At 35.7% G+C, this 25,004-nt stretch overlaps 1 protein-coding gene across 2 annotated transcripts in view; it reads right to left on the bottom strand.

Moving 5' to 3' along the window:
• Positions 1-25,004, bottom strand: part of RIMS1 (regulating synaptic membrane exocytosis 1) — a 445,434-nt gene that overhangs the window by 360,637 nt on the left and 59,793 nt on the right. For both annotated transcript variants that reach the window (XM_090282657.1, XM_090282656.1), the window contains exon 2: positions 2,323-2,403. In XM_090282657.1, coding sequence (XP_090138783.1) covers positions 2,323-2,403 — 81 coding nt within the window. The remainder of the gene's footprint in view (positions 1-2,322; positions 2,404-25,004) is intronic.

Genomic DNA, 25,004 nt, shown 5'->3' with positions numbered 1-25,004 from the left:
GCTGGCACTCAATAGGTAAAAATGACAATCAAGCACTTCCCATCTGACTTCTTATTCAACTCTTAAAATGTTTCCTTCTCACAACCTCTGCTTCTCCTATAGGTCAGGACCTTATCATATTTCTCTGGACTATTACAATAGTCTATTAACTGATTTGCTTGCTTCTAGTTTTTGCTACATCACATTCCTACTCCATTTTCCCCATCTCTGTCAAACAAAGTAATACATATTTTATATATACACACATACACATGGAAAAAAATATGACTAGGCCACTCTCCCAACTAAAACCTATTCCTACAACCTTATAATTAAATGTAGAGTTTATTTATAATTTTACCCAGTTACCATATACACAAACCTAAGTTTATTCTACCAATACTAGTCTGAATTGCATTCTTATTATTTTCTAACCTATTTCATTCAAAAGTTAAAACAAACAAAAAAAGTTATTGATTTTCAGACCCACTAAAAGGCTAGAAGCGACAAATTGAAAAACACTAACCTACAAGCTAGAGCCCAAGCTTAATCACCTCCTACGTCCAGTTTACTGTTGCCATGTCATATCAACCTAGAAAGGCACATATATACATGGCACACACCACTATCTAAAGAGAACTAGTAGAAATAAGGATATGAGTCACAAATTTTAAATATTTCAAGTCACCCACAGAGAGGTTTATTATTTAGAGAAGTATAGAATAAATAAAGGGATTGTCAAAATGGAGAATCCAAAAAGAGCATTTACTCTCAACCACTATACTCAGAGGAGCCACCAGAAAGTTCCAGTAAGTACAAGGTAAGTTACAACAGATTTCCACAACTATAAGTATATGGAAAGTAAAAACAAAATAATAGAAAAATACCTAAAATCTTGTTGGGAGAGATGACAATTTAAATGGTTTTTAGAAGGAGTGAGACCAACTTAAATGGAACCTCAATATGTGGAACATAATTTAAAATAAATGTAAATTTTTCAAAAACTTTCCAAGAAATTGCTTGAATCCTAATATAGGTAACATATTTTTAATGACCTAGAACACAAGATTGAAAATGAGAATAAGTTTTTCCATCATCACTTACAGTATTAAATATAAGGCAACCTCATTAACAGTACTTCAAGCTTTGTATTTACTTTCAATGTACTTTTAAATCATCTTTACTATGGTTAAATCAAAATTATTTTTATTCCTTAAAAATTATTCAAGTATATTTATTGAGATAAAATCTATAACCATCTGTGGAGCATCCTGAAATTTATTTTACTAAATGTTGTATCCAAAAGCATAAATAATTTCAAATTACTTATACCTGTATGTAATATACAAAATATAAGCATTTAAATACACCATTTAATTTTGGTCTTTGCCAATACTAATAAAAGTTACTTGTCATAGCAAAAGTATTAAAAAATTTACTTTTCTTCTTGGAGACTTTTTACAATTTTATTGCTTTATTTTGGTTGTGCTTCAAAGAATTTTCAGATAGCCAAAGAAAACTATTTAAAAATCACTCTTAGGACACATTTCTGCAAAGGTTTTTGCTAAAATGTTGGAAGGAGGTATTTCCCCAGTAACTCCTTGACTATAATGACTACGCTAAGAGTATTGCCACTGCTGAGACATTTTAAGGGACTGTTTAATTTTTCTTACCAGAAGCATAATTCTTCTCAGAAGATTGAATATATCTTGCTACTCTGCAGAATTGCAAAGCTCTTTATGTTTGACCTAATCAAAGTCCACATTCACAACCCAGAGTTTACTTATTTGGTTTCTTCTCTACTTCCTGCTTTGCCCTTCAGTTGGCCATTTAACTCTTCACTAGTATCTACATCTAAGGTTACAATAACAAAAATTAAAGCAGATGGACAATTCAGTCTTTCAGACTCTCCACTACCTTTAAATAACTAGTGTGCAAATGGGTAATGGACTGCCTGTGCATTTCCTTTATTTACAAGGTATACCCCTCTACATATATATTGCACCCCCACTTTCCTGGAGTCTTAGTGTCCAGCCCTCATACATTCCAAATCCAAAACATATAGAATTTGTCACTCTACAGCCCCCCCCCAAATGTGTCCCTTTCCTCTAATTAGCTTTATGTTTCTAATACAGCATTCAAAACATCACTTAACAAGGATACTTAATACAGAACTCATGTTTACAGATTATTTTATCTAATTCAATAGTAGCCTTTTTATTATGCATACACCAGAGTAGCCAGAGTATATGTGCCCACATGCAGTGTGAATTAACAAATTCTGTAACCAGTGATTTGTGTAAGAGATGACATTTCAGTCAATAAAACCAATGCCATACTCACGGTGAAGGTTGGTGGGGCAGGGTTTCAGCATTTCTTGGTGTTTTGCAGGCAGCAGGCTTCGCCATGTCCCTGACAACACACCTGCGGCGCATGATAGACAGCACAACGCACTATTAATTATAAAAAGGGTAGAACAAACCTGGAAATTAAACACGGTACTAAAAACACAGTCTGGGGGGGGAATCTTTGCAAGCCCCTTAGATATTAACCTGGAAGCCCTGGAAAAGCTCTTAGCACTAGAAATCGTTGACTCAGGCTTCCAAGAGCTCAGATATACCCAAATAAAATCTGTGCTAGCCTCTGTATTTGACTTTCTGTTTAGCACCAATAAATGATGGTCAGCAGTTCTCCCCATAGAAGAAATGCTACTGAAAGCTTTGGCCTCACCATATGAAGGCATTTGAAAGCTTTAATAGGAACAGCTGTTGTGCTGATATGTTAAAAGATGAGCAGGATTTTCTGTAGTTTTGGCTATTTTACTAAAAGATATGGACTCCTGTTTCATGCTATCACCACAACACAGGTCTTTCTCTTAATGCAAAAAGAGATCTGAGAGGTCTCCAGATGGCCTCATGTTCAAAATTCCCTTCAAGCTAAGAAAAGAATAGTTAGAAGAAAATATTCATATAAGAAGTATGTGTGTGCACATGTGTGTAAAACAAATAGAGAAGACACATCCACTATGTGAGAAAGCAGTAAAAGGTCTTTGTGTCTTACATTGTCCATTACGGGATAAATAGAGAGGGTGGATGACACAACAGAGCTCCAAAGGGCAGCAGGTGGACACACACTGACCCTCATGTCAACAGGGCTTACAGAACATTGGAGAGATTCATTGGCAGAAATCAAAAAACATCCCCATAGCTCAGATATCCCTTCACTTCAAAAGCTTTAAAACAATCATTGCTTTAAATAGGGATGCCTTGGTTATAAAGCTGAGACCCCCACGTGTTAGATTTTTCTAAATAGAAACACCCCCTCGAAACCCAGAATTCTCAAACATAAATCAGGTTCCTAACTTTCACAGAGCTTTCTTAGAGGTTTGACTACACTACTTATATTTAGGGCCAGTGATGCTTTTCCAGAAGTGGATTAGTGGTGAGGCAGTGACGGATGAACTTTTCCCAGAGCTAAAAGCTTCAGTGGCTAAATTCTCCACTTCTGAAAGAAATGGTGCAGGGAAACACAGACACAACGCACAGAAACGTGTACACACACGCGCTGCTCAACCAAACAAGGTCAAGTAAGACCTTAAATTAGTATGTAACATGACGAGCCTCAACACACGTCCCCCACCTGGGGTAAAGAAAAAAAAGTGACTTGTCAAGAGATAATGCTAAACTCTTAATGGAATAGTTAAGAGACACGAGTCAAGAATATTTGCAGGAACCACAAGGCCTCTGCATTGTTGCAGTTTTATGGGAGGATATGGACACTCAGACTGCAGAGTTATGAGAACATTCAATAAGGCAGTTGTTAGGGAGAAGTAACATCCTAGGATTTCTGAACTCCAAAATTTTATTCTAATTTACAAGAAATACAATGTCCAGGAAGTTAAATTTCATAGCACTGGAAAGTCTTTAGCAATTCTCACCCAACTTAAAATAGCACATACAGCACATTTAATTGCATATACTGGTTTGTGAAAATACTGGAAATATCACCAACTTTCAAAAATTTTTTAAAGAATTGTATCTGTAAGAAACTATATGCAACCTTCTATGTTAGTTCATTTCTTTTTTTCTTAAGGTTTCAGATATTTAATAACAAATCTTTGAAATAAATCTGCTACTTAATTAGTTTTTCTTAAATATGCTTTTAAGTTATTCTTTCCTAATAAATGTGGAATATCAGCCAGCATTAGGGTAGTTTTCTAAGCCAGCTGTTTTTTTTTTTGTTTTTTTTTGAGGAAGAGACAACATCTGTGTAAGAAAATTCTCATCTAGTTCAAGTACCCAGTAATTCTTGTTTAAAATTACAATAGCTGGATCCAAGTTGGCTGCAGATTAAGTAGCTCCACTTACTTGTTCCCAGACCCAGACCAGTCTTTCAGCTAAACCACAGAGCAATCAACTAAAAATCTAGCTGAGAGTGAGAGTATGTGTGAGTGAGTGTGTACATGGACTAGTGTGTGTGGCATGTGTGTGGGTGAGCAAGAGCCTGCCTGCCTGCAGGGGACTGAGGAGCAAGTGGCCTGTTGGAGGGAACAGCACCATGTCACCACACCCACGTTACATTATCACTGCAGGACTCTTCCCAGCATCATCCAGGAGAGATCCAGAGAGAAAGTTTATCTAAGACTGTTGGAGGCTGTGGCAGTATGTGGCCAGCCCTGAACAAGAGAGACTTTGTGCTTTGGGGGGAGGAGGAGCATGGATAACAGGCTCCTCAGGACTCAGTGCTACAGTGAGGGGGCCACAGAGAAACTCTTTTAAAGGGGACTTGAAGGGAGACTTGAGACACAGCAAGGACCTTGAGCTCATGTGTGCTTGTGCACACATGTGGCAGCTCTGCCAACAAAGACTCAGAGGGATAGAGTCATGCTGAAGGGAGTTTGGGACCTGATCCAGCATGGTTGGCAAGCAGGGAACTGTGCAGAGTGAAGAGTTTGGGCCCGACTCCGATGAGAGCAGCATGCTGGGGACTGGATGGCCACGAACTGAACATCTGAGGCTTGCTGCAGCCAGGCAAGTCCCCTCACAGGCAGGCAAGCCTGTGGGATTATAGGCTGTGGAGATCATTGAGACCAGGCTCAGGAGCTCCTTTCTGGGCACATACCTTCAGGCGAAAGCTAAAAGCTCTGAAAGGGCCCTTTCTATCAGACACTAGGAGCTACACTGTACCTCGGGCACTGATTCACTGAAACTAGCAGAGCAGAGAGATTAGACATGGGCACAACAAGGGGTGATCAGGGTTCCACCCAGCCTCAGCTCTCACACAGAGCTGCTGCCTGCATCAAGTAGGAAGCAGCTTTTGCCCCCTTTACATGGGTTGGCCCCTCACAGAAAACAGAAAGCTAATTCACCAGAAAACATACATTACTGGAAAGAATCTGGGACACACCAAGTTGTGTAGTGAGGGGGTAGGGAAACACTCCCACCTTCTTCACAGAAAACTAAACATTGAGTCTCAGGGGTCACCCAGGGTTCCCACCCTCCCAATTGCACCAGAGGTCCCCTCTGGAGACAGGTGGGGAGGGTACTGGAAATCCTCTCAGATAATTAATTGAACCACTCCAGGGCCTTGAGCAGATGGAAAGCTGGTGGGGCATAATAGTGGGGACCAACCAAATCTGAAGATGGCCACAAACTGTGGATCACTTGTAGTCTCGAACAGGCTAGGACACCATCTGACATTAATAGGGGTAGATCCAGAAAGAGAAAACAGTGGTAAACACTGGGTTCTATTAAGACAAATTCCGCCTGGGTCTTTTTCATGATTTGCATTATTTTATCTCTGCAATGTTTAACATTCATTTCTTTTCCTTCAAGTTTGTCCCTATTATTTCATTAGCATTTTTTTATTTTTGTTTATTTCAAATCTCATGTTTGCATGTCCCTTCTCTTACTCTGTTTTACCTTCTTCCTTTCACTTATTTTTGTTTTAAATTTTATTTTTCTCTGGTGACTTCTACTCTGCACTCTTACTATTTCTCCCCTCTCCAGCCTCTCAAACCCATTTTTCTTCAATTTTATCACTAGATCTCCATTATTTTTGTATTTCAAATCTCAAATTTTATCATTTCCCTCTCTTACTCTGTTCTGTCTTCCACTTGCCCTTTTTGTTTTGTTTTGTTTTAAATGTTACTTTTTCCCTCTCTTAGTCTGGTTTTCATTCCTTACTCTTAGCATTTCTTCTTCCTCTGTCTCCTAAAACCGCTTTTATTTTCATTAGACTTGAAGCAAACTTTTTTCTTTCTTTTTTCCTTCTTATTCCCATTCTACTGGTATTAATACTTGCTCACTTGTTGTTGATATTGCTGTGGTTGATATTCTTCTCCAATTGTTCCTAATGTTTCAACTATGGTTAAAAATGTTTAAACATCTTACTATATCTTCCTTTTCTTACTCCATTTTTCCTTCTTCCCTTGCTCCTGCTTTTTAAATTATAATGTAAATTGTATTTTTTTCTTTCTTCCTCTTGTTTCTATTCCCTGCTTTTATTAGTCTCTTCCTTCTCCTCCTTCTAAAATCACTTTTCCTTCTGTTAGTCATCTCATATAAGCTTTTCCTTTCTTAAAATAGTCTTACTCTGTTTACATATTTATTAGTATTTGCTCATTTGCTGTTGCTAGTGTGGTTGTGAGTGGGGGTTACTACGGTGAGTATGGGTTTTGTTTCCTGGGTTGTTTTGTTCTGACAGCACCTGTACAACAGCATACTAAAAGTGTTGGGCAGTGTGACTCTCATAGAGTCAGCTGAAGGGAAGAACCCACAAAAGAAAAACCCAATAACAACCAAACACAATTACATCAAGAGAGCCCACATAAATGGCATGAAGGACATCTCACTAGCACACAGCTCTAGAGATCAAGGAGACTACCCACTGAGTCCCAGAGGTCTCCTATCACATAAGGTCACACCACAAAGACAGGGGGTCAAAAAAGATCAATCTCATATACAGAAACAAACAAGAATGGTCACCTAAAATGGGGAGACAAAGGGACAACCCCCAATCAAAAGGAAAGGAGGAATCCCCAGAAAAAGTGTTAATGAAACTGAGGCAAGCAATCTAGCAGACATTGAGTTCAAAATAATGGTTATAAGGATGCTCAAGGACCTCAGTGAGAACTACAAGGAACTCTGTGGAAGTTATAAGGAACTTGCTGGTAATTACATCAGCATGAAAAAAGACATAGAAACTATCAATAAGAGCCAGGAGGAAATGAAGACTACAATAGAATGAATTAAAAGCAGGCTAGATGAACAAGGATTGCATCATGAGCTGGAGGACAAGGTAGGAACAAAATGAAAAACAACACAAAAAGAATGAAGAGGGTTTAAGGGAGCTGAAGGACAACATGAAATATAACAATGTTCATATCATAGGGATACCAGAAGGAGAAGAAAAGGAGCAAGGGATAGAAAACCTGTTTGATAAAGTAATAACAGAAAAGTTCCTTAACTTGATGAGGAAAAAAGTCATGGAAGTCCAGGAAGCACAGAGGGTCCCAATAAAGATGAACCCAAAAAGGTCCATTCCAAGACACATCATAATTAAAACAGCAAAATTTAAAGATGAAGAATCTTAAAGGTAGCAATGGAGAAACAGCTAGTAACATAAAATGAAGTTCTGATAAAGCTATCAGTTGATTTCTCAAAGAAACACTATAAGCCATAAAAGAATGGCAACAAGTATTCCAAGGAATGAAAAGCACAGGTCTGCAACCAAGATTACTCTACACAGGTCTCATTTAAAGTGGAAGGCAAAATAAGGAGTTCCCCAAACAAAAACAACAACAACAACAAAAAAAAAAGGCAAAAAGAAAACATCTTCACCAAACCATCATTGCAAGAGATGCTAAACGGACTGCTTTAAGAAGGTAAAGAAGGGGCGGGGGGGCAGAGGTACAAAGGAGAAAAATGACAATGAATTAGTACCTAGCAATAATAACCTTAAATGGAAATGGATTAAATGCTCTAATCAAAAGGCAGGGTAGCTGAATGGAAAGGAAAATATGACCTGAGTATATACTGTCTACAAAATACCTGCCTCAGAATAAAACATCTACAGGCTGAAAGTAAAGGAATGAAAAAATATTCCAAGCAAACAGACATGAAAAAAAGCTGGGGTAACAATACTTATATTGAACAAAATAGACTTCAAAACAAAACCCATAAAAAGAGACAAGGGAGGTCTCTATGTAATACTTAAGGGAGGTATCCAACAAGAAGATATAACCCTGTAAACATAAATGCACCCAACACAGGCGCACCTAAATATATAAGAAAAATTTGGAGAACTTCAAGAAAGATATTCAAAGCAACACACTCATTGTAGGGAATTTTAGCACCTTATTGTTAATAATGGATAGATCCTCTAAGCAAAGAATCAACAAGGATATTGTGGCATTGAACAACACCCTAGATCAAATAGACTTAATTGACATATAAAGAACCTCCCACTCAAGAAGCAAAGTATACATTCTTTTCAAATATACATGGAACATTTTCAAAGATAGACCACATGGTAGGACACAAAACAAGTCTCAAAAATTTTCAAGAAAACTGAAAAATATCAAGCATCTTCTCAGATCACAGTGGCTTGAAACCAGAAGTCAACCTCAAGAAAAAAACTCAAAACATTCAAATTCATGGATAATGAATAACATGATATTACTATTAAATAACAGATGGGTTAACAATGATATCAAGGAAGAAAATTTAAAAAAAATTTTCTGTAAACAAATGAAAATGAACAAATAACAGCCCAAAATCTATGAGACACAGCAAAAGCAGTCCTCAGAGGAAAGTTCATAGCAATACAGGCCTACCTAAAAAAGATAGAAAATTTTCAAATAAACAACCTGACCTTACATCTACAAGAACTAGAGGAACAACTACAAACAAAGCCCAGAGCAACTAGAAGGAAGGAAAAAATAAAGATCACACCAGAATTAAATCACAGAGACTAAAAGAACAATTCAAGATATCAATAAATCCAGGAGATAGTTCTTTGGAAAGATAAGCAAAACTGACAAGCCTTTAACCAGATTCATCAAGAAAAAAAGAGGGAGGATTCAAATAAATAAATTCAGAAATGAAATAGGAGAAATTACAACCAATAAAACAGAAATACAAAGAATTGTAAGAAATCACTATGGACAAACTATATGCCAAGAAATTTGACAACCAGGACGAGCAAATTTCTATGAACATAACCTCCAAAAACTGAAACAAGAAGAAACAGAAAGCCTCAGTAGACCAATAACAACAAGTGAAATTGAAGCAATAATCAACAACTCCTGGCACACAAGAGCCCTGGACCGGATGGCTTCATAGATGAATTTTACCAAATATTTGGGAAGAGCTAACTCCTATCCATCTCAAACTATTCCAAACAATTCAAAAGAGGGAAGACTATCAAACTCTTTATACAAGGCATTATCCTAATTCCAAAACAATGCAAAGACACAACAAAAAAATAAAATTACAGGGCAATATCTCTGACGAACATAGATACCAAAATCCTCAACAAAATATTAGCAATAGAGCAAAAAATCATACACCATGATCAAGTGGGATTCATTCTAGAGATGCAAGTATGGTACAATATTTGCAAATTAATAAGTGTAATACATGATATAAAAACTAAAAGACAAAAATCACATGATCATCTCAATAGATGTTGAAAAAACATTTGATAAAACCCAGCACCCATTTATGATAAAAACACTCAGCAAAGTGGGAATAGAGGGAACATACCTCAACATAGTAAAGGCTGTATATGAGAAACCTACAGTCAACATCATACTCAATGGGCAAAACTCAAAGCTTTCACACTAAAAACAGGAATGAGACAAGGGTATCTGCTTTCACCACTTTTATTCAACATACTATTGGAAATTCTAGTCACAGCAATCAGACAGGAAAGAGAAATAAGAGGCATCTAAATTGGAAACGAGGAACTATAACTGTCATTATTTTCAGATGATATGATAGTGTACTAACAAAACCTGACAGTCTCCAACAAAAAACTATCCAACCTCATAAGTGAACCTAGCAAAATAGCTGGATACAAAGTCTATACTCTGAAATCTAAGGCATTTTTGTATACCAACAATGAAATATCAGAAACAGTATCTAAAAAAAAAATTCTCATTTACTATAACAACAAGAAAATAAAGTACCTAGGAATAAACTTAACCAAGGAAGTAAAAGACCTATACTTAGAAAACTGCAGAACACTGAAGAAAGAAATTAAGGAAGATACAAATAAATGGAAGTATATATCACATTCATAGATTGGAAGAATTAACATCATTAAAAACTTCATACTACCCAAAGCAATTTATATATTCAACACAAACTCTATTAAAATACCAATGGCATATTCCACAGATCTAAAACAAATATTTCAAAAATTTATATGGAACCAAAAATGATCCCAAATAACCTCATCAATCTTGAGAAAGAAGAACAAAGTAGGAGGAATCACAGTATCATAGTAGCTGATATAAAACTATACTAGAAGGCCACTGTAATCAAAACAGTCTGGCACTGGCATAAGAACAGACACATAGATCCATGCAATGGAAGAGAGGGCCCAGAAATAAACCCATGTCTCTGTGGTCAATTAATATTTGACAGAGATGGGAGCATAGACTGGTGTAGAAATATCCTCTTTAATAAATGGTGTTGGGAGATCTGGACTGGTACGTGTAAAAAAATAAATCTAAACCATCAACTTACACCATACCCCAAAATAAACTCAAGATGGATAAATACTTAAATGTAAGCCATGACACCATTAAAGTCCTAGAAGAAAACATAGGTAGTAAAATTTCAGATACCCCACACCACAATATTTTCACTGATATATCCCCTAGGGCAAGGGAAATGAAGGAAAAAATAAACACATGGGACTACAACAAATTAAAAAGCTACTGCACAGCTAAAGAAACCATCATCAAAATGAAAAGGGACTGACCATATGGGAAAACATATTTCCAAATTACAACTCAGACAAGGGTTTGATTTCCAAAATACATACAGGACTCATAGGACTCAACAGCAGGAAGACAAACAACCCAATTAAAAAATGGGTAAAAGACCTGAATAGACACTTCTCCAAGGAGAACATAGAGATGGCCCATAGACATATGAAAGGATGCTGAACATCAGTAGCCATCAGAGAGATGCAAACTAAAACCACAGTGAGATACCACCTCACAACAGTCAGAATGGCCATCATTAATAAATTAACAAACAACAAGTGCTGGTGAGGATGTGGAGAAACGGGAACCTAGTGCACTGTTGGTGGGAATTCAGACTGGTGCAACCACTGTGGAAATTAGTATGAAATTTCCTCAGAAGAACTAAAATGGAACTGCCTTTTGACTCAGTGATTTCACCATTGGGGTTATACCTGAAGAATCCTGAAACCTCGTTTCAAAAGAATCTATGCACCCCAATATTCATAGCAGTATCATTTACAATAGCCAAGTGCTGGAAATAGCCTAAGTGCTCATCAGTGAGTGGATCAAAGAACTGTGGTACATTTACACAATGGAAAAAAAAGAAACTCCTACTCTCTGAGACATCATGGGTGGAACTGGAGAATATGATGCTAAGTGAAATAAGCCAGGTGGTAAAAGACAAATACCATATGATCTCACCTTTAAGAGGAACCTAATGATTAAAACAAATGACCAAAATAGAACAAGAGGCATAGAAAAAAGGAACAAACTGACAATGACCAGAGGGGATGGGGAAGGGAGATGAGGATGGAAAGACTGGGTAGGGACTAGTCAAGGAACATGTATGAATGACCCATGGACATGGACAACAGGGTGGGGACTGACTGTGTGAGTGAGGGGGTAGGGGCAGTGAAGAGCAATGGGGGAAGAATTGAAACAGCTAATAGAACAACAATAAAATATTTAATTAAAAAATAAAATTACAATAGCTGACATAGTGCTTTTGTGTGCTCATACTATAGAATCATTCAGACTAAAACTTTATTTAAATTTCTGAACTTTTAAGTTCTATTAGATAATGAAAATAAATACATGAATACTCAAAAGCAATATATTTAGAATTATCTGCTATATAATTTAAAATATATTTACTTGAATCAAGTGATATGCTTTAATTTTTAAAAAGTAGGAAAACAATATATTTTTTATGTTAACATATATCCTGACCACAGGACTAAAATGGTACAGTTAGCTACTGAATCTGAATTTTTAGTGGGGGAAACTATTTATTCCAGATTGCTAATTGTTCAACTAATTTAGGGATGCTCTAAACTATAGTAATATATAGTCCCAAATTTTCTAATCTGACTTATTTTTAGATGAATTTTTTTTTAGATGTAAGAAAACTCTATGCTCAAATACGTAGATACATGAAGAAACATAATATAGTCATAAGACTTTTGTTAGGCTTCTTGGATTAACAGATTGCTAAAGTTATAATTGATTTTTGTGTCTGGCATAGCACAGTTTGGAGAGATAAAATGTAAGAGTTTTGACAGTACTAATGTATAGAAAATGTTTAGCTCCAGCACATTCCATTATCTCCCATGCATTAAAGTTATTATAATAAGATAGACTCCTCATACTCTAAGAAACTATTATATTTCAGGATGTTGCAGCTGTTTCTCTATGTATGACTTATTCCTTCAGCCAGACAGAAAGGGGCCACAAATGGTGCCACAATACTGACTTCTCAGACTTACTACCGGGTGGGAGACTAGGAGTTCAAAGGTTTTAACCTCTTATTCTTTGCAAAGTATTTAATTACGCGGGGACTTATCAGACATGGACTCTTATCAGTCTTCAAACTGCATGGGAGAATTGCCTCACTACTCAGGCATCACTGAAGATTTATGCAAATGAGACATTCTGCAACCACCTCAAGGGAATGCTCCAGTCTCCACCCCCAGCGCTGCTGGGTTTTATGAATGACTGCAATCAATGCAATGAATGGCTGCCAACTGCCCACTCAGCCACTTCTTCTCATCCATGCACTACACACAGGAGAAATTAGCATTGCCATAAGCCTGCCGATGAGGCTACGCAGGCTTTCATTGCTCCAAACAAGAACTAAGTATGCTTCCAAATACAGTATGTAAATTAAAAATCCCCAAAGCCTCCCCCAAATTACAATTTGCATAATTACTTTCTCTTTTTTCAGTTTCCATTTTGGTGCCTGCAATCACTAGTGCCCCTGCCCCTTTCTGCTGGCTTCCCCACCTGCAAAAAAACAAACAAACACTATTTTGTGAAACCTTATCTCATTTTGAGCTTTATCAAAATCATTTTATTTTTCATGACTAATGCCTGGAAACTAGTTATTGTGCTCTGCCAAATAGATTGTGACATGTTTATACTTTGTTCTCAATCTTTTGGTTTTAGAATTTTACTAGGTTTCTTCTATCATCAATGCAGACAACAATTACACCCAAACAGGGGAGTGTATTTGTGCTTACTCACCAACTGTTATTATACTAGTCTGTGTTTGTCAGAAGAGACCTTAGGAGCAGTTAAAATAACATAACTTTAAGAGAATGAAACATTTTTCAAATATACAATCTTCTGATTTGCTGATCACTGATTAAAAATACATAAACCAGAAAAAAACAGACAAGAAGAAACCTTACAGGCTTTGTAGCGGCCATTTTCCTCTAAAACTCAGATTCAGGGTTCAAATCCCTCTTCCACATGTCATTAGCTAAAAGTACCTAAAATACATGCAAATTCCTATCTCCAGATCAATCGTCTATTAGTCCCAGACATCCAACTGCCCCCTTAATATCTTCCTTTGTATTTCTAATGGCCTTCTCATGACCAACATTTCCAAAATGGAATTTTTCATCCCCTGCCCCCCATCCCAATCTTCCAGCAGCCATCTCCATTTTGGCTGAATTTCAAATACATTTCTCTAGCTGTTCAGGCTAAAAACTTTAGACTTGACTCCTCTTTTCTTTTACAACTTGTGTCCGGATTGGTTCTACTTTCAAACTATGTACCAAACCTGACCATTTCTTACCCTCTCCATGACTGCCATGCTGTCCTGAGCCAATATCACCTTCTACTTGGAGGCCCACTGCAGACTTTTAACTGGCTGCCAGTCATTTACATTTGTCCTTCACCAAGAGTTTATTCTCAACACAATAGCCAGACTGACTCTTTTGAAAGAAAAATCAAACCATGACTGTTTTGCTCAAAATCTTGTGACGGCTTCCCAGTTTACTCACCTAAAATGCCAGTCTTTAGAATATAATATGGCTTCCCATAACTCTCAGAGTTCATCTCCTATGGCCCCTCCTGGACCCCCATTATCTCACCCTGCTCCAGACACACTAGCCTCCATGCTGGTCTTTCTCAGACATGCAAAGCATGATCTTGCCTTGAGATATTTGCACCAACCCTTCCTTCTGCCTGGAATGCCCTTCTGATATTGGTATAACAAACTCTGTTATCTCCTTCAAGTCTTCATTCAGGTCAGTTTTTGATTGTTTCTACTCTGATTATCCTACTTACTACTGTACCCAGCTTCCCCCTCACCACCACAGCCACATATTTCCAATACCCTTGACCTTGCTCTGCTACTAAAATGTACTCCTCCCGCTCATGAAAAATGAATCGTTCAAGAGTAAGGATCTCTGGTTCACTGACATACTGCAAGAGCCTAAAATAGTCCTGACATAAAAGTCACTAAATCTTTGTTAAATAAATTAATAAGATAAAAAAAGGCAATCAAGCTTGAATAACTAATTTTGCATGCTAAAACAGTGATTTGGAACAGATATTAGGTAATATCATTTGTGCAAAATTATAGGATATTTCTATAGAATATTTACAAACTATAAATTAATTTATGGTTAATAAGCTTTATGACTTGAATAACTCACCTAATTTGTTTTATCTGATTTAACTAAGGTTCTGAGCAAGAAAAAATTTATTTGTCAGCATATGACTAACTTAGTAGAAAGCACTTTTTAATACCAAGGACATAATTGCTTTAAACCAGTGAGATATTATTTTAACATCAACTGTACTAATATTTTACCAAATAAAACTTTAAAATAATTTTACATAAAGCAATTTCTTAATAGTTAGAACTGAAAATCAATCCCCTTTTCTTTGGATTTTTCTAAATAGGGTAGGAAAATAAGAACTTCTGTTTATTTATAAACACTTATTACATACCAAAATGTATACAGTCTATCTCAGTATTCACAATATACTGAAAGAAGATATGAATGACCCTCTTGAGAGATGAAGAAATTACAGCTCTAAGAGATTATACTATTTTCCCAATAATAAAAGACAAATGTTGATATTTCAAGAAGCCAAGATTTGTACCAAGGGTCTATTTGGCATCAAAGTAATGTCTTTTCCATTATTACAGAAAACCTCCTGCCATTAATACTTGAAAGATGAATGGAAACTAATGAAAATTAATCATAAAGTTACAAAGTCCAGTATCTCAAATATGTTTCAATTCCATTTATTTCACAATATAGGTACATTTTTGAAACTATTCAAATAACTCAAATATTTAAATATTTGATACTAGAATAATATTTTAAAGTTATTCTAGTATCAAAAGTCAATATTCTGCAAATGTAACAGAACAACAGCAATATGAGGGTGTCAAGGTGGATTAAATTAGAAATGCAGAGTAACCGTAAGACCAATGGGAATACTCCAAAATGTGAAATGCAAGACAGGTCATCTGGTATAGAAAAAGTTTATTTAAGAAAGAAAACCAAGAAAGCTAAAAGGATTTTTAACATTCATTTGCATGATAAATATAATGTAATTGACAAAAGTCTACTCAAATATATTTTCAAAGGATGTCTTCAGAAGTTATCTCATTTCCATTTACAAATGCTAAAACAAAAAAGCTGAAAATATTAATTTAAAAATACTTTTTAAAATTGCATATTTATGTCACTTAGCAGTGAACAAATCAGTATGATGACTATTACCTATACGATGCAGATAAAACAGCAAAAATTCTACACCAGAAGGAGAAAGTAGACATTCAAGAGGGCCTGCCATACCTCTGATGTGCATTTGGGAACCCACAGAGGCTATATAAGACTAATTATTATTTTAAAAATACATTGAAAACAGGAGAAGTTAGTTTCTAACTATAAGAATAGGGAAACCAGGTGGCCATTCTTCACAGTGAATGCTAAGACCTGCTGAAACTCCCCTAAAGAAGCCACAAAACCAGACAAATTAAAGCTGATAACAAGATAAAGAATCACTACAGAGATTAATGGGTGGTTTTAAATTGTAGAAAAACAAATTTTTCAGACTGATAGGAAAGAAAATAATAGGTGAGAAGTCAAGTCCCTGGTCTCTGGATTATTTAAACCTGCCTTGTTTATCATCCTTTATGCCTCCAGAATGCTAAAAGGCTTGGTTCTACAAGGTCCTAATATTGATTTCAATAGTTCAGTAATATGACCAATTAACTTCTTTTTATCTAAGTTATTATTTTCTATTAAACAATTAGTTTCTCCATTCACCAATTCTTTAAATATTTTACATACCTATGGATTAATATCTGCTACCATCCCCCACAAACTGTCCATTTTACATTTTGCTACTTACTAACCTGTACACATTCTCCAAAAGCCACCTGCCACCTGCAAAAAACAACAGCTTCAGCAAAACCAAGAAGACCAGAAATTTCCTGCCACTAAACCTGCAAGAAAGAACTTCTGTTCATTCCACAGAGGAAGAAATAGCTATGTAGTAAAAAGTAAGGAATTTCCAGAGAGAGAAGCAATCAATACATAGTCAATGCAGCAAAAGCATCAAATAAGATGAGGCCTGAAATCAGTCTGAACTCTCCAAGAGTAAAAAGAGATGGGGCTCAGGTGGAACTGCAGTGAGTTGATAGGAAAAGGGGTGAGGTGAAAAGAGGGATAGAAAATGCAGACAATTGCTGCAAATGTAGACAAAAGTTGACCGAGAAAAGAGGAGTGGTGAACAGAAGATGGTCTTTTTAATACTTGCAAGCACAATTCTAGAGGAAATTAGCCCTGGGAAAAAGAGAAGTTGTACAAGGTGGGGGGGGGGGGACCCAAAATATGGAATTTATTTATAAAAAATTGTGCACTTATTCTTACATGTTTAAACCAATCATCTTCAAAGTACTATCCATTTGATGCAATACACCTTTTGAGATTTTTTTCCTCTGCGCAAAAACAGTTTTTGAACTCATTGATTTTGATGCCTTTTAGTGTTTCTACAATTTTTTGTTTCACCTCTTTCATATGGGCAAAACATTTCCCTTTAAGGGCTTTTTTTTTTCATCTGGGAAAACAAGAAAAAGTAACTTGGGGTGAGATCAGTGAGATCAGGTGAATAGGAAGGATGGAGCATGGCAGTCACCCTGTCTTTGGTCAAAAACTGCTGAACATTCAGTGAGATTGTGGCAGGTGTGCTTGTAAATTGCCCATCATGAAATGGGCAAATGCATTGAAAGCGTCTTCAAAAAAATTTCACAGAAGCTGAAAGCAGCCTCTCACAACAATGCCAGCTGGTACACTGATACAGATGGGTTCCTAGAACACTTATCTAGCAGGCAAAGCCTATACTACAAGGGGCTCACCCTCCAGAAGATAATTCCATTTTTAGGGGGTCCCCCCTCATAGGTAAAGGGGAGGAGAAGCAAAAGAGAAGGGAGGGGAGGAGGAAAAAGGTGAAAAGATTAAGCAAAAAAAAAAAAATCATAGACACATAGATACAGACAACAGAGGGAAAGGAGAGTGGAGAAGGTACAAGATAGAGGTGGGTAAATGATGATGGGAGAAGAAAACTTAACTTGGGTTGGTGAACACACAATACAACATGCAAATAATGAACTGAAGAATTGTAAACCTAAAATCTATCAATTTTATTAACAATGTCACCCCAATAAATTCAATAGAAAGGAAAAAAGCAATTCAGCAAAACAAGAATTTCAAGAAATGTAAACATATTTATACATGAAAATGATATAATAACAAAACAGAAAAATAACAATGTATAGTATCAGCTAAAATTTCTGGTGTCCACAGTGAGCCAGGAGCTATACTAAGGATCCCACATGCCTTCTGTCATTCGGTCATGTGCCATATATTGCACTTGGTGCTACCTAAATCACAATTTTATTTGTGAAACACTGCAGTATCTTAGAAGCACAATTCATCACTTCAAAAATCAGATGATATCTGTAAACACTGTCTTTAGCAATTAAATTATTTCATTTTTATTCAAAATTTAGGAAGATCACAATTATAATTAAATATTTCAAGTTTTAAACACCTCGCATCTCCTTGCCAAATTTCAAAGTTATAGAAGAGTAATGGATAGTTGTTAGATGATGGTTATCTATCTTCAAATATCCAAGGTAAAGAATACAATTTGGTAGTAGATGAGAGTGAATGGTATCTGTAAAGATATTGGCAGAGCTTTTTGCCAACTAACAAATTTTCTGTTCTTTATTTGTAACACAAAACCACATCTCTTTGAATAATGATTTTAGGGTAGTTTTATGTATCTAAATATGCCTTTTTCCACCAGCATTCTTTCTTCTCCCTCATTGGGGAGCCAGAGAGCTAAATAAATATCTACTAGAGATCCATAATAGTTCTTTGGTGGGATTTAAGTAGATTTTAAATAGATAAAATGGGAAAATGGAACATGAAAAAGCATTAATGAAATTTCAGGCATTGCTTTCAATTAATTATTGTAACTAGTTTCTCAATTGATTTCCCTGCCTAGAAAGTTTGAGAAAAATTGCAGCCAATCAGATATGAAAATATATCATATGTGGGCTATTACTTGTGCATAGATATTAAAGTGGCATACAAGAAATGTACACCATTCATTTTTATTATAAATTAAATATTTATTAAGAGGCCATGATGTTTCTTTTACCTAAAATATTAAAATACAATGCAACCAAATCATTTTTGACACTTCAACTGAAACTTCAGTACCTGAATATTATTACTTTTTTTGTATTAATTTTTGTGTGTTCAGAGAAAATAATCTTGTAAATAATTTTTTCATTCCCTTCATTCAAACAGATCATTAGAAATAAGCTGATGAAGGTGTGATGTTTGGAACAGAACTTTATTCTCCTCACTGATAAAGGTTAACATAATGCAAGCCCTCTGCTCTACTTCTTGACTTGATAAAACTGTCCTTCTTGTGGCTTCAAATGGGCTAGTGGTTCCTGAGCTGTCATTTCAAGACTTCACCTCCCATTATCGATCAGGTCTTAAAAATCTAACTAACTTAGAACCCTTTAACAATTGAGCTTGAACAGACTAAAATACTGACCCAATATTCCTCACCCTCTCAAACCTGAACTCCTCCCAAATTCTACATAGTAGTCAATTAAATCTTCCCATTACTGATATTCACAATCTTGATGCCACCATGACTACTCACTCTCCTTAGTGATCAGTACGTCATAGAGTCCTTTGACTGGTCCTTAGAAGGATCTTGAAATTGCTCTTCCATATTTATGTCTACTAATTCCAAATTAATCTTCTTTCTTGAATAAACTATTCAAATATTCTTCCTCAATCACTAAGTTCTCTGATTTCATAGTTTCTACAAAAGGGCTTCACATTCTCCACCATACCAAATACAAACACTAGTTCTAGGATAGTTCATCTACAAATTCCTTTGTTTACTTATCTCTCCCTTAATTCCTAACATAGTCCATTTTCCAAGTCAGGCAAATATCTCTCAAATTTTTACAACATCATTTTTATTTCTGTTCCATATACCATTTTTCTTATTTAAAATTATCTGCCTCTTTTTCTTTCTCCATTAAGTTTTACTCTTTTCAAAATTCAACTCAAATGTACTAAACTCCAGGAAGCTTTCACAAGTATCTTCTAAAAAATCAGTCCTTATATAGACATGAGAGACTTTGTTTAATAGCTGCAGCTCAAGTACTGGGAAGAAGTTCAAGAAATTTCTGCTTTGGAAATAGGACATGAAATAGAAGCATGTTCCAAAGCCCTGACTGGGAAGCCCTGATGATTAGAATGTCTTTGTGATCAATGAACAAATATTTACAGGACACTTGCTCCGTGCCATGCACCATGCCAAGTGGTATGATCACAACCTAAAAATCAGTCAGTTCATCAATACTAGTAGTAATGATAACTTACATTTATCAAGCATTTATTACACATGAACTTTTTAAAGCCCTTTTCGTGAATTAACTCATTTGATCCTCACAATAGCACCATATGGTAGGCAGGTTAGATAACCATAGGATGTAGCATTTACAAAGCCCTGTTGTATGTAAATTTGTTTCCTTGAAATTGCTTAAATTATTTCTTGTTTAATATAAAAAATGATTAACTTCAAACACAGATAAAAACAATAAGATTAAGGGAAGGAATCTAGATGAAATAATACAACAACAGTTGCCTTTTTTCCCTCTCAAAGTGTTAAGTATTAAGTACATTTATTGTAAAGAGTAAAACTCTAATCTATTATACTTTTAATGTATATGTATACTGCCATATCACTTAGTGTTCTCAAAGGTAATAATTTAACTTACAATATCATATACAACTAATGTTCACCTTGCTCTTCAGCGTCACTTCTAGACTTCCAGTTTGTCAGTCACTCCTGGGATTTACTTGGTATATACCTCTTATTTACAAATCCATGGATGTAGAGAAACTTTAGGGATTTCCAACCTTGAGGACAGAAATTTGTTTCATGTTCTATCCATGTCACTGTCTCTCTCTAGAGCATGCATGCTTCTGCTGTAGTTGACCCTAAAGCCACAATGGATTCACTAGCCTTGACATAGTTAATTCTATTGTCAAAGATTTCTGACTACTGGAATATTTTTAAAAAGTGTTTACTGTAATTTGTTTCTATGTAACTTCCACACATAGGTCCTATATCCTTGAAAAGCTGTAGGGAACAAGTTTGCTTCGTTTTAAATAGACCATCTCTTCATATATCCATATTCAGTGGTCCTATGCTCCCTTCATTCTCTCTTCACTTCTCTTACTCCTCAGTCCCTCAATTATCTCTCATTAGGCATGTGTTCCAGAGACCTGCCCACTCTAACTGTGCTCCTTTGGATTAATAACTCTTAAAAGTTGACTCCCTTTATTGTACAATATTTTTGCTCTAGTTCCACACAACTCAAATTGTATAACCCTCTCTAATAGCCACGTCATATAAAAGGCAAATTGACAGAAGTGATATTCAGGGAAAATTATCTATGAGCAGCTTCCAAACTTGGTCATATATCAGAATCATCCTAAGAGGTTTATAAAGGGACACATTTCTTGGGTCCCAGCCCAGAACTACAAAGCTGGAGTTTGGACCCAGGGATTTTCATATGAGCGGCTTCCTTGGGTGATTTGAATATGTCCAGGCAGGTGTTTGGGAACTGCTAATGAAGAATGAGGCATTCATTCACTTCACTGGACAGTCTGAGTCCTTTCCTCAGAGGAAGCTCAACCACAAGAAATTCCCATAACTTTGACCACATTATCATAGTCTTTCATGAAATAGCTTTCCCTGCACTCATTTTAATGCTTAACTGCCCTCAGCTTTTATGACAGGTGGATACAAGAAATAGCTATAGGAAGTTGGTATCTTCCTTTACCATAAAATACTATGAGGTCACTCTCTACTACATCATTTTGAGTCATTTTTATAAAACTCCACTTCATTTCATAGTTTTAAAAAATACAGCACTAAGAAAAATGTCATTCCTTCTTTATTACAAATACCCATCCTGATTTCTTTGGGTCTGGGTTCCAGGGAAGTTCAGATAAAACCTAAAGCTTATCATAACAACTCTTTTGACAATGGTATATATGTTTGTAATCTCATTTTCCCCTTGGCTGTAAGTTTAAATTTCTATTTTACCAATATTTTATGTCAAAATCATTTTAAGAAAAGCACAACAAAATCATATAAAGAAAAAGTTAAAATATTATCTTACAGAAAATAAAAATAAGCAATTTTTATTAAGTTTAAAAAATTTAATATGTCTTCCAGAGCATACTCTGGTATATAGTATAAACATAGTAAATAATAAATATTATGCTGATGACATCTCACTAAATTTGAAATGTTAAATGAAATTAGTATTTCGGAAAGTCCGTTTCATGAAAATATTCTATAGGAACTAAGTAAGTGTTAAAACTCAGAATGAAAATGATTTCATGGTCAAACAAATTAAGGAAATATTAAGTTAAACAGGTTAAGTAGGGTTTTTACCACATAAATGTTTAGAATCTTCAAAATGCTAGTGTTTATTGTTTACCTCTAAAACAGAAGCATAATATATAGCATTTTTCAAGGAATAGCATTTAGCTTGGGAAATAATAAAGTAACACAGTAATTGCAACATAAGAAATATGAATTCTCTTAAGGATAGAAGTAATGCTTGGTATATCATAGAATAGCAAATATGGCACTTAATTTTTGTAGGGAAAATTTTCAATTTTGACCATCTCTGTTTAAAAGCATTATTATGTTTACTTAAACATGGGCAACTACCTCAAATTTTGGTCCACTGAAAAAATATACCACCAAACTCTTAGAAAGTTTATCTTCCAATTAAGACAATATAGTTTTAGATTCATTTTTTCTCTATTCTTATACATTAATTTCACAGAGAGATGACACACAGGACTTACTTAATACTTTCATGATTAAGCACTAACTTAAACTTACCAAACTGGACAGATTATGACCAAAACTAACATTTTTTTTGTGCAAAGTCTATAATTTTTGTTTGCTGGGTCATTGGATTTTACACAGGAAGCAATCAATATACTTATGTAAACTTTAAGAGAAATAACTAAAAAGGCATAGAAATTTTTGTAATTTCTAAGTTAGACATACGGGGAATAAAAATATAATCATTATAATAGGTGATAATATCTGTCACCCTAATATTAGAGAGGAAATATTGTAGTCTTAACATTGCTGTTGTTCATAAATGCATGTTATATATTTATTTTTTAGGCAAACATTGTATATCTGATTTTCCCTATAGAAAATCCAAGAAAAAATAAAATATTTTCTCTAAAACCACATAAGTACCTTACTGAAATATTTTCTATTTTTTTCTCTTATGTATAAAATTAACTACTGTATCAATCAAAAAGATTTGGTATTGACAAGATTGTCTTCATTTATTAAAAGCACCCATAATTTCATTGCAATATAACTCAAAATGACACCATATTTTGGAAATATAATTTTGGGTTTTGGCACTAAGTAATTAAAAATTACTGATTTTTCACCAATGATAAAAATTTAAATATTTGACTTATAAAAATTAAAATTTTTGCCTCCAAAAGACAGTATTAAAATCATAGACAACTCATAGACTAACAAAATATTTAACTATATATTTTACATATACATTATATATATATATGTGTGTGTATATATATGTATGTACGTGTCCTGGCTGGTTTGGCTCAGTGGATTGAGCGTCGGCCTGCGAGCTAAGTGTCGCTGGTTCGATCTTCCAGTCAGGGCACATCAGAGAAGGAAAACTCTGACTCCAAAAAACCTCCGCTGCCTTGCAGCATACCTCTTCAGGGGAAAGGCTAAGGGAGTAAACCCCGACAGAAAATCCGGAGCCGGAGTCCCTAAGGCGGTTTGACGTTGTAGTCAACACCGGCAACTCCTGCGGCGCACCTGAACCCAAGCTGTATTGACTCCGTCTTTCCCTTGGACCCTTCAGCTGCGAAGAGAGGGGGGGTCTGCTGCATGGGCAACAGCAGACCCTCCATATCACCCTGCCCAGGCTCTGTAGCTTCAGCTTCACTAGAGAGGACACTCCAGCATCATCACAAGATGTCGATTCAACACGGGAGGAGACAGATACCGTGTCACTCCCGAGTCGGACTGCACAACCATTCTCGGCGGTGCAGATAGACTCTTAAGAAGCTACACCATCGTCTCTCGAGACGGACGGCTGCCGACGATATGTATGTACATATATATACAGGGCTTATTCCAGAATATATATAGAATTCTTATAAATCAATAAAAAAGCAGTATATTCTCTGACCCAGAAATGAAAATGTATGTCTACAAAATGAAAATATATGTCTACAAAATGACTGGTATAAAAATATTTACAGTAGCCTTATTTATAATAGTATAAAATGGAAACAACCCAAGTCTTCATCAATAGAAAAATTGGTTAAAAGAATTATAGTTTATATATGATGGAATATATCTCTGTTATGTGCAGCAGTGTGAGTACAACACAAAAAAAGTTTTGTTGAGCAAAGAAGCCAGACAAAAGAGTTCTTACTGTGTAATTCAATTTTTATAAGGTTCAAGAAAAGGTAAAAAGTAATCAATGGTGAAAAGAATCAGAATGCAGTTGCCTCTGATTGTATGTGGGCGAAGGTGGGTAATGGGAATGTTTTGTATATTGTTTTGAGATGTAATGAAAGAATTATATACAATTGTTGACATTTATCAAACTAAACTCTTCCAATCAGTAAATTTTATTGTATGTACCAGGTCTGTCCAGAAGGTGTTCAGCTATGTAATAGGAAAAATATAGACACTTACTGAAGAAGATACAAGATACAAGAAACATTGTCCATAGGACAATGATGCCTCAGTCCCCTTCAAAGTAGGCACCTTGGGACCTCACACAGTTCAATTGTCATCAGCCACCCTGTCTTATTTTCATGAATCTCATCAATGGTCTTACCCTGGCTGGTTTGGCTCAGTGGATTGAGCGTCGGCCTGCGAGCTAAGTGTCGCTGGTTCGATCTTCCAGTCAGGGCACATCAGAGAAGGAAAACTCTGACTCCAAAAATCCTCCGCTGCCTTGCGGCATACCTCTTCAGGGGAAAGGCTAAGGGAGTAAACCCCGACAGAAAATCCGGAGCCAGAGTCCCTAAGGCGGTTTGACGTTGTAGTCAACACCGGCAACTCCTGCGGCGCACCTGAAGCCAAGCTGTAT

Source organism: Furipterus horrens, unplaced genomic scaffold (genome assembly GCF_987537825.1).
Source record: "Furipterus horrens unplaced genomic scaffold, mFurHor1.1.pri manual_scaffold_6, whole genome shotgun sequence".
Lineage (NCBI taxonomy): Eukaryota > Metazoa > Chordata > Mammalia > Chiroptera > Furipteridae > Furipterus > Furipterus horrens.
Note: the sequence above shows the minus strand (reverse complement) of the source record. Positions and strands in the feature narration are given on the sequence as shown.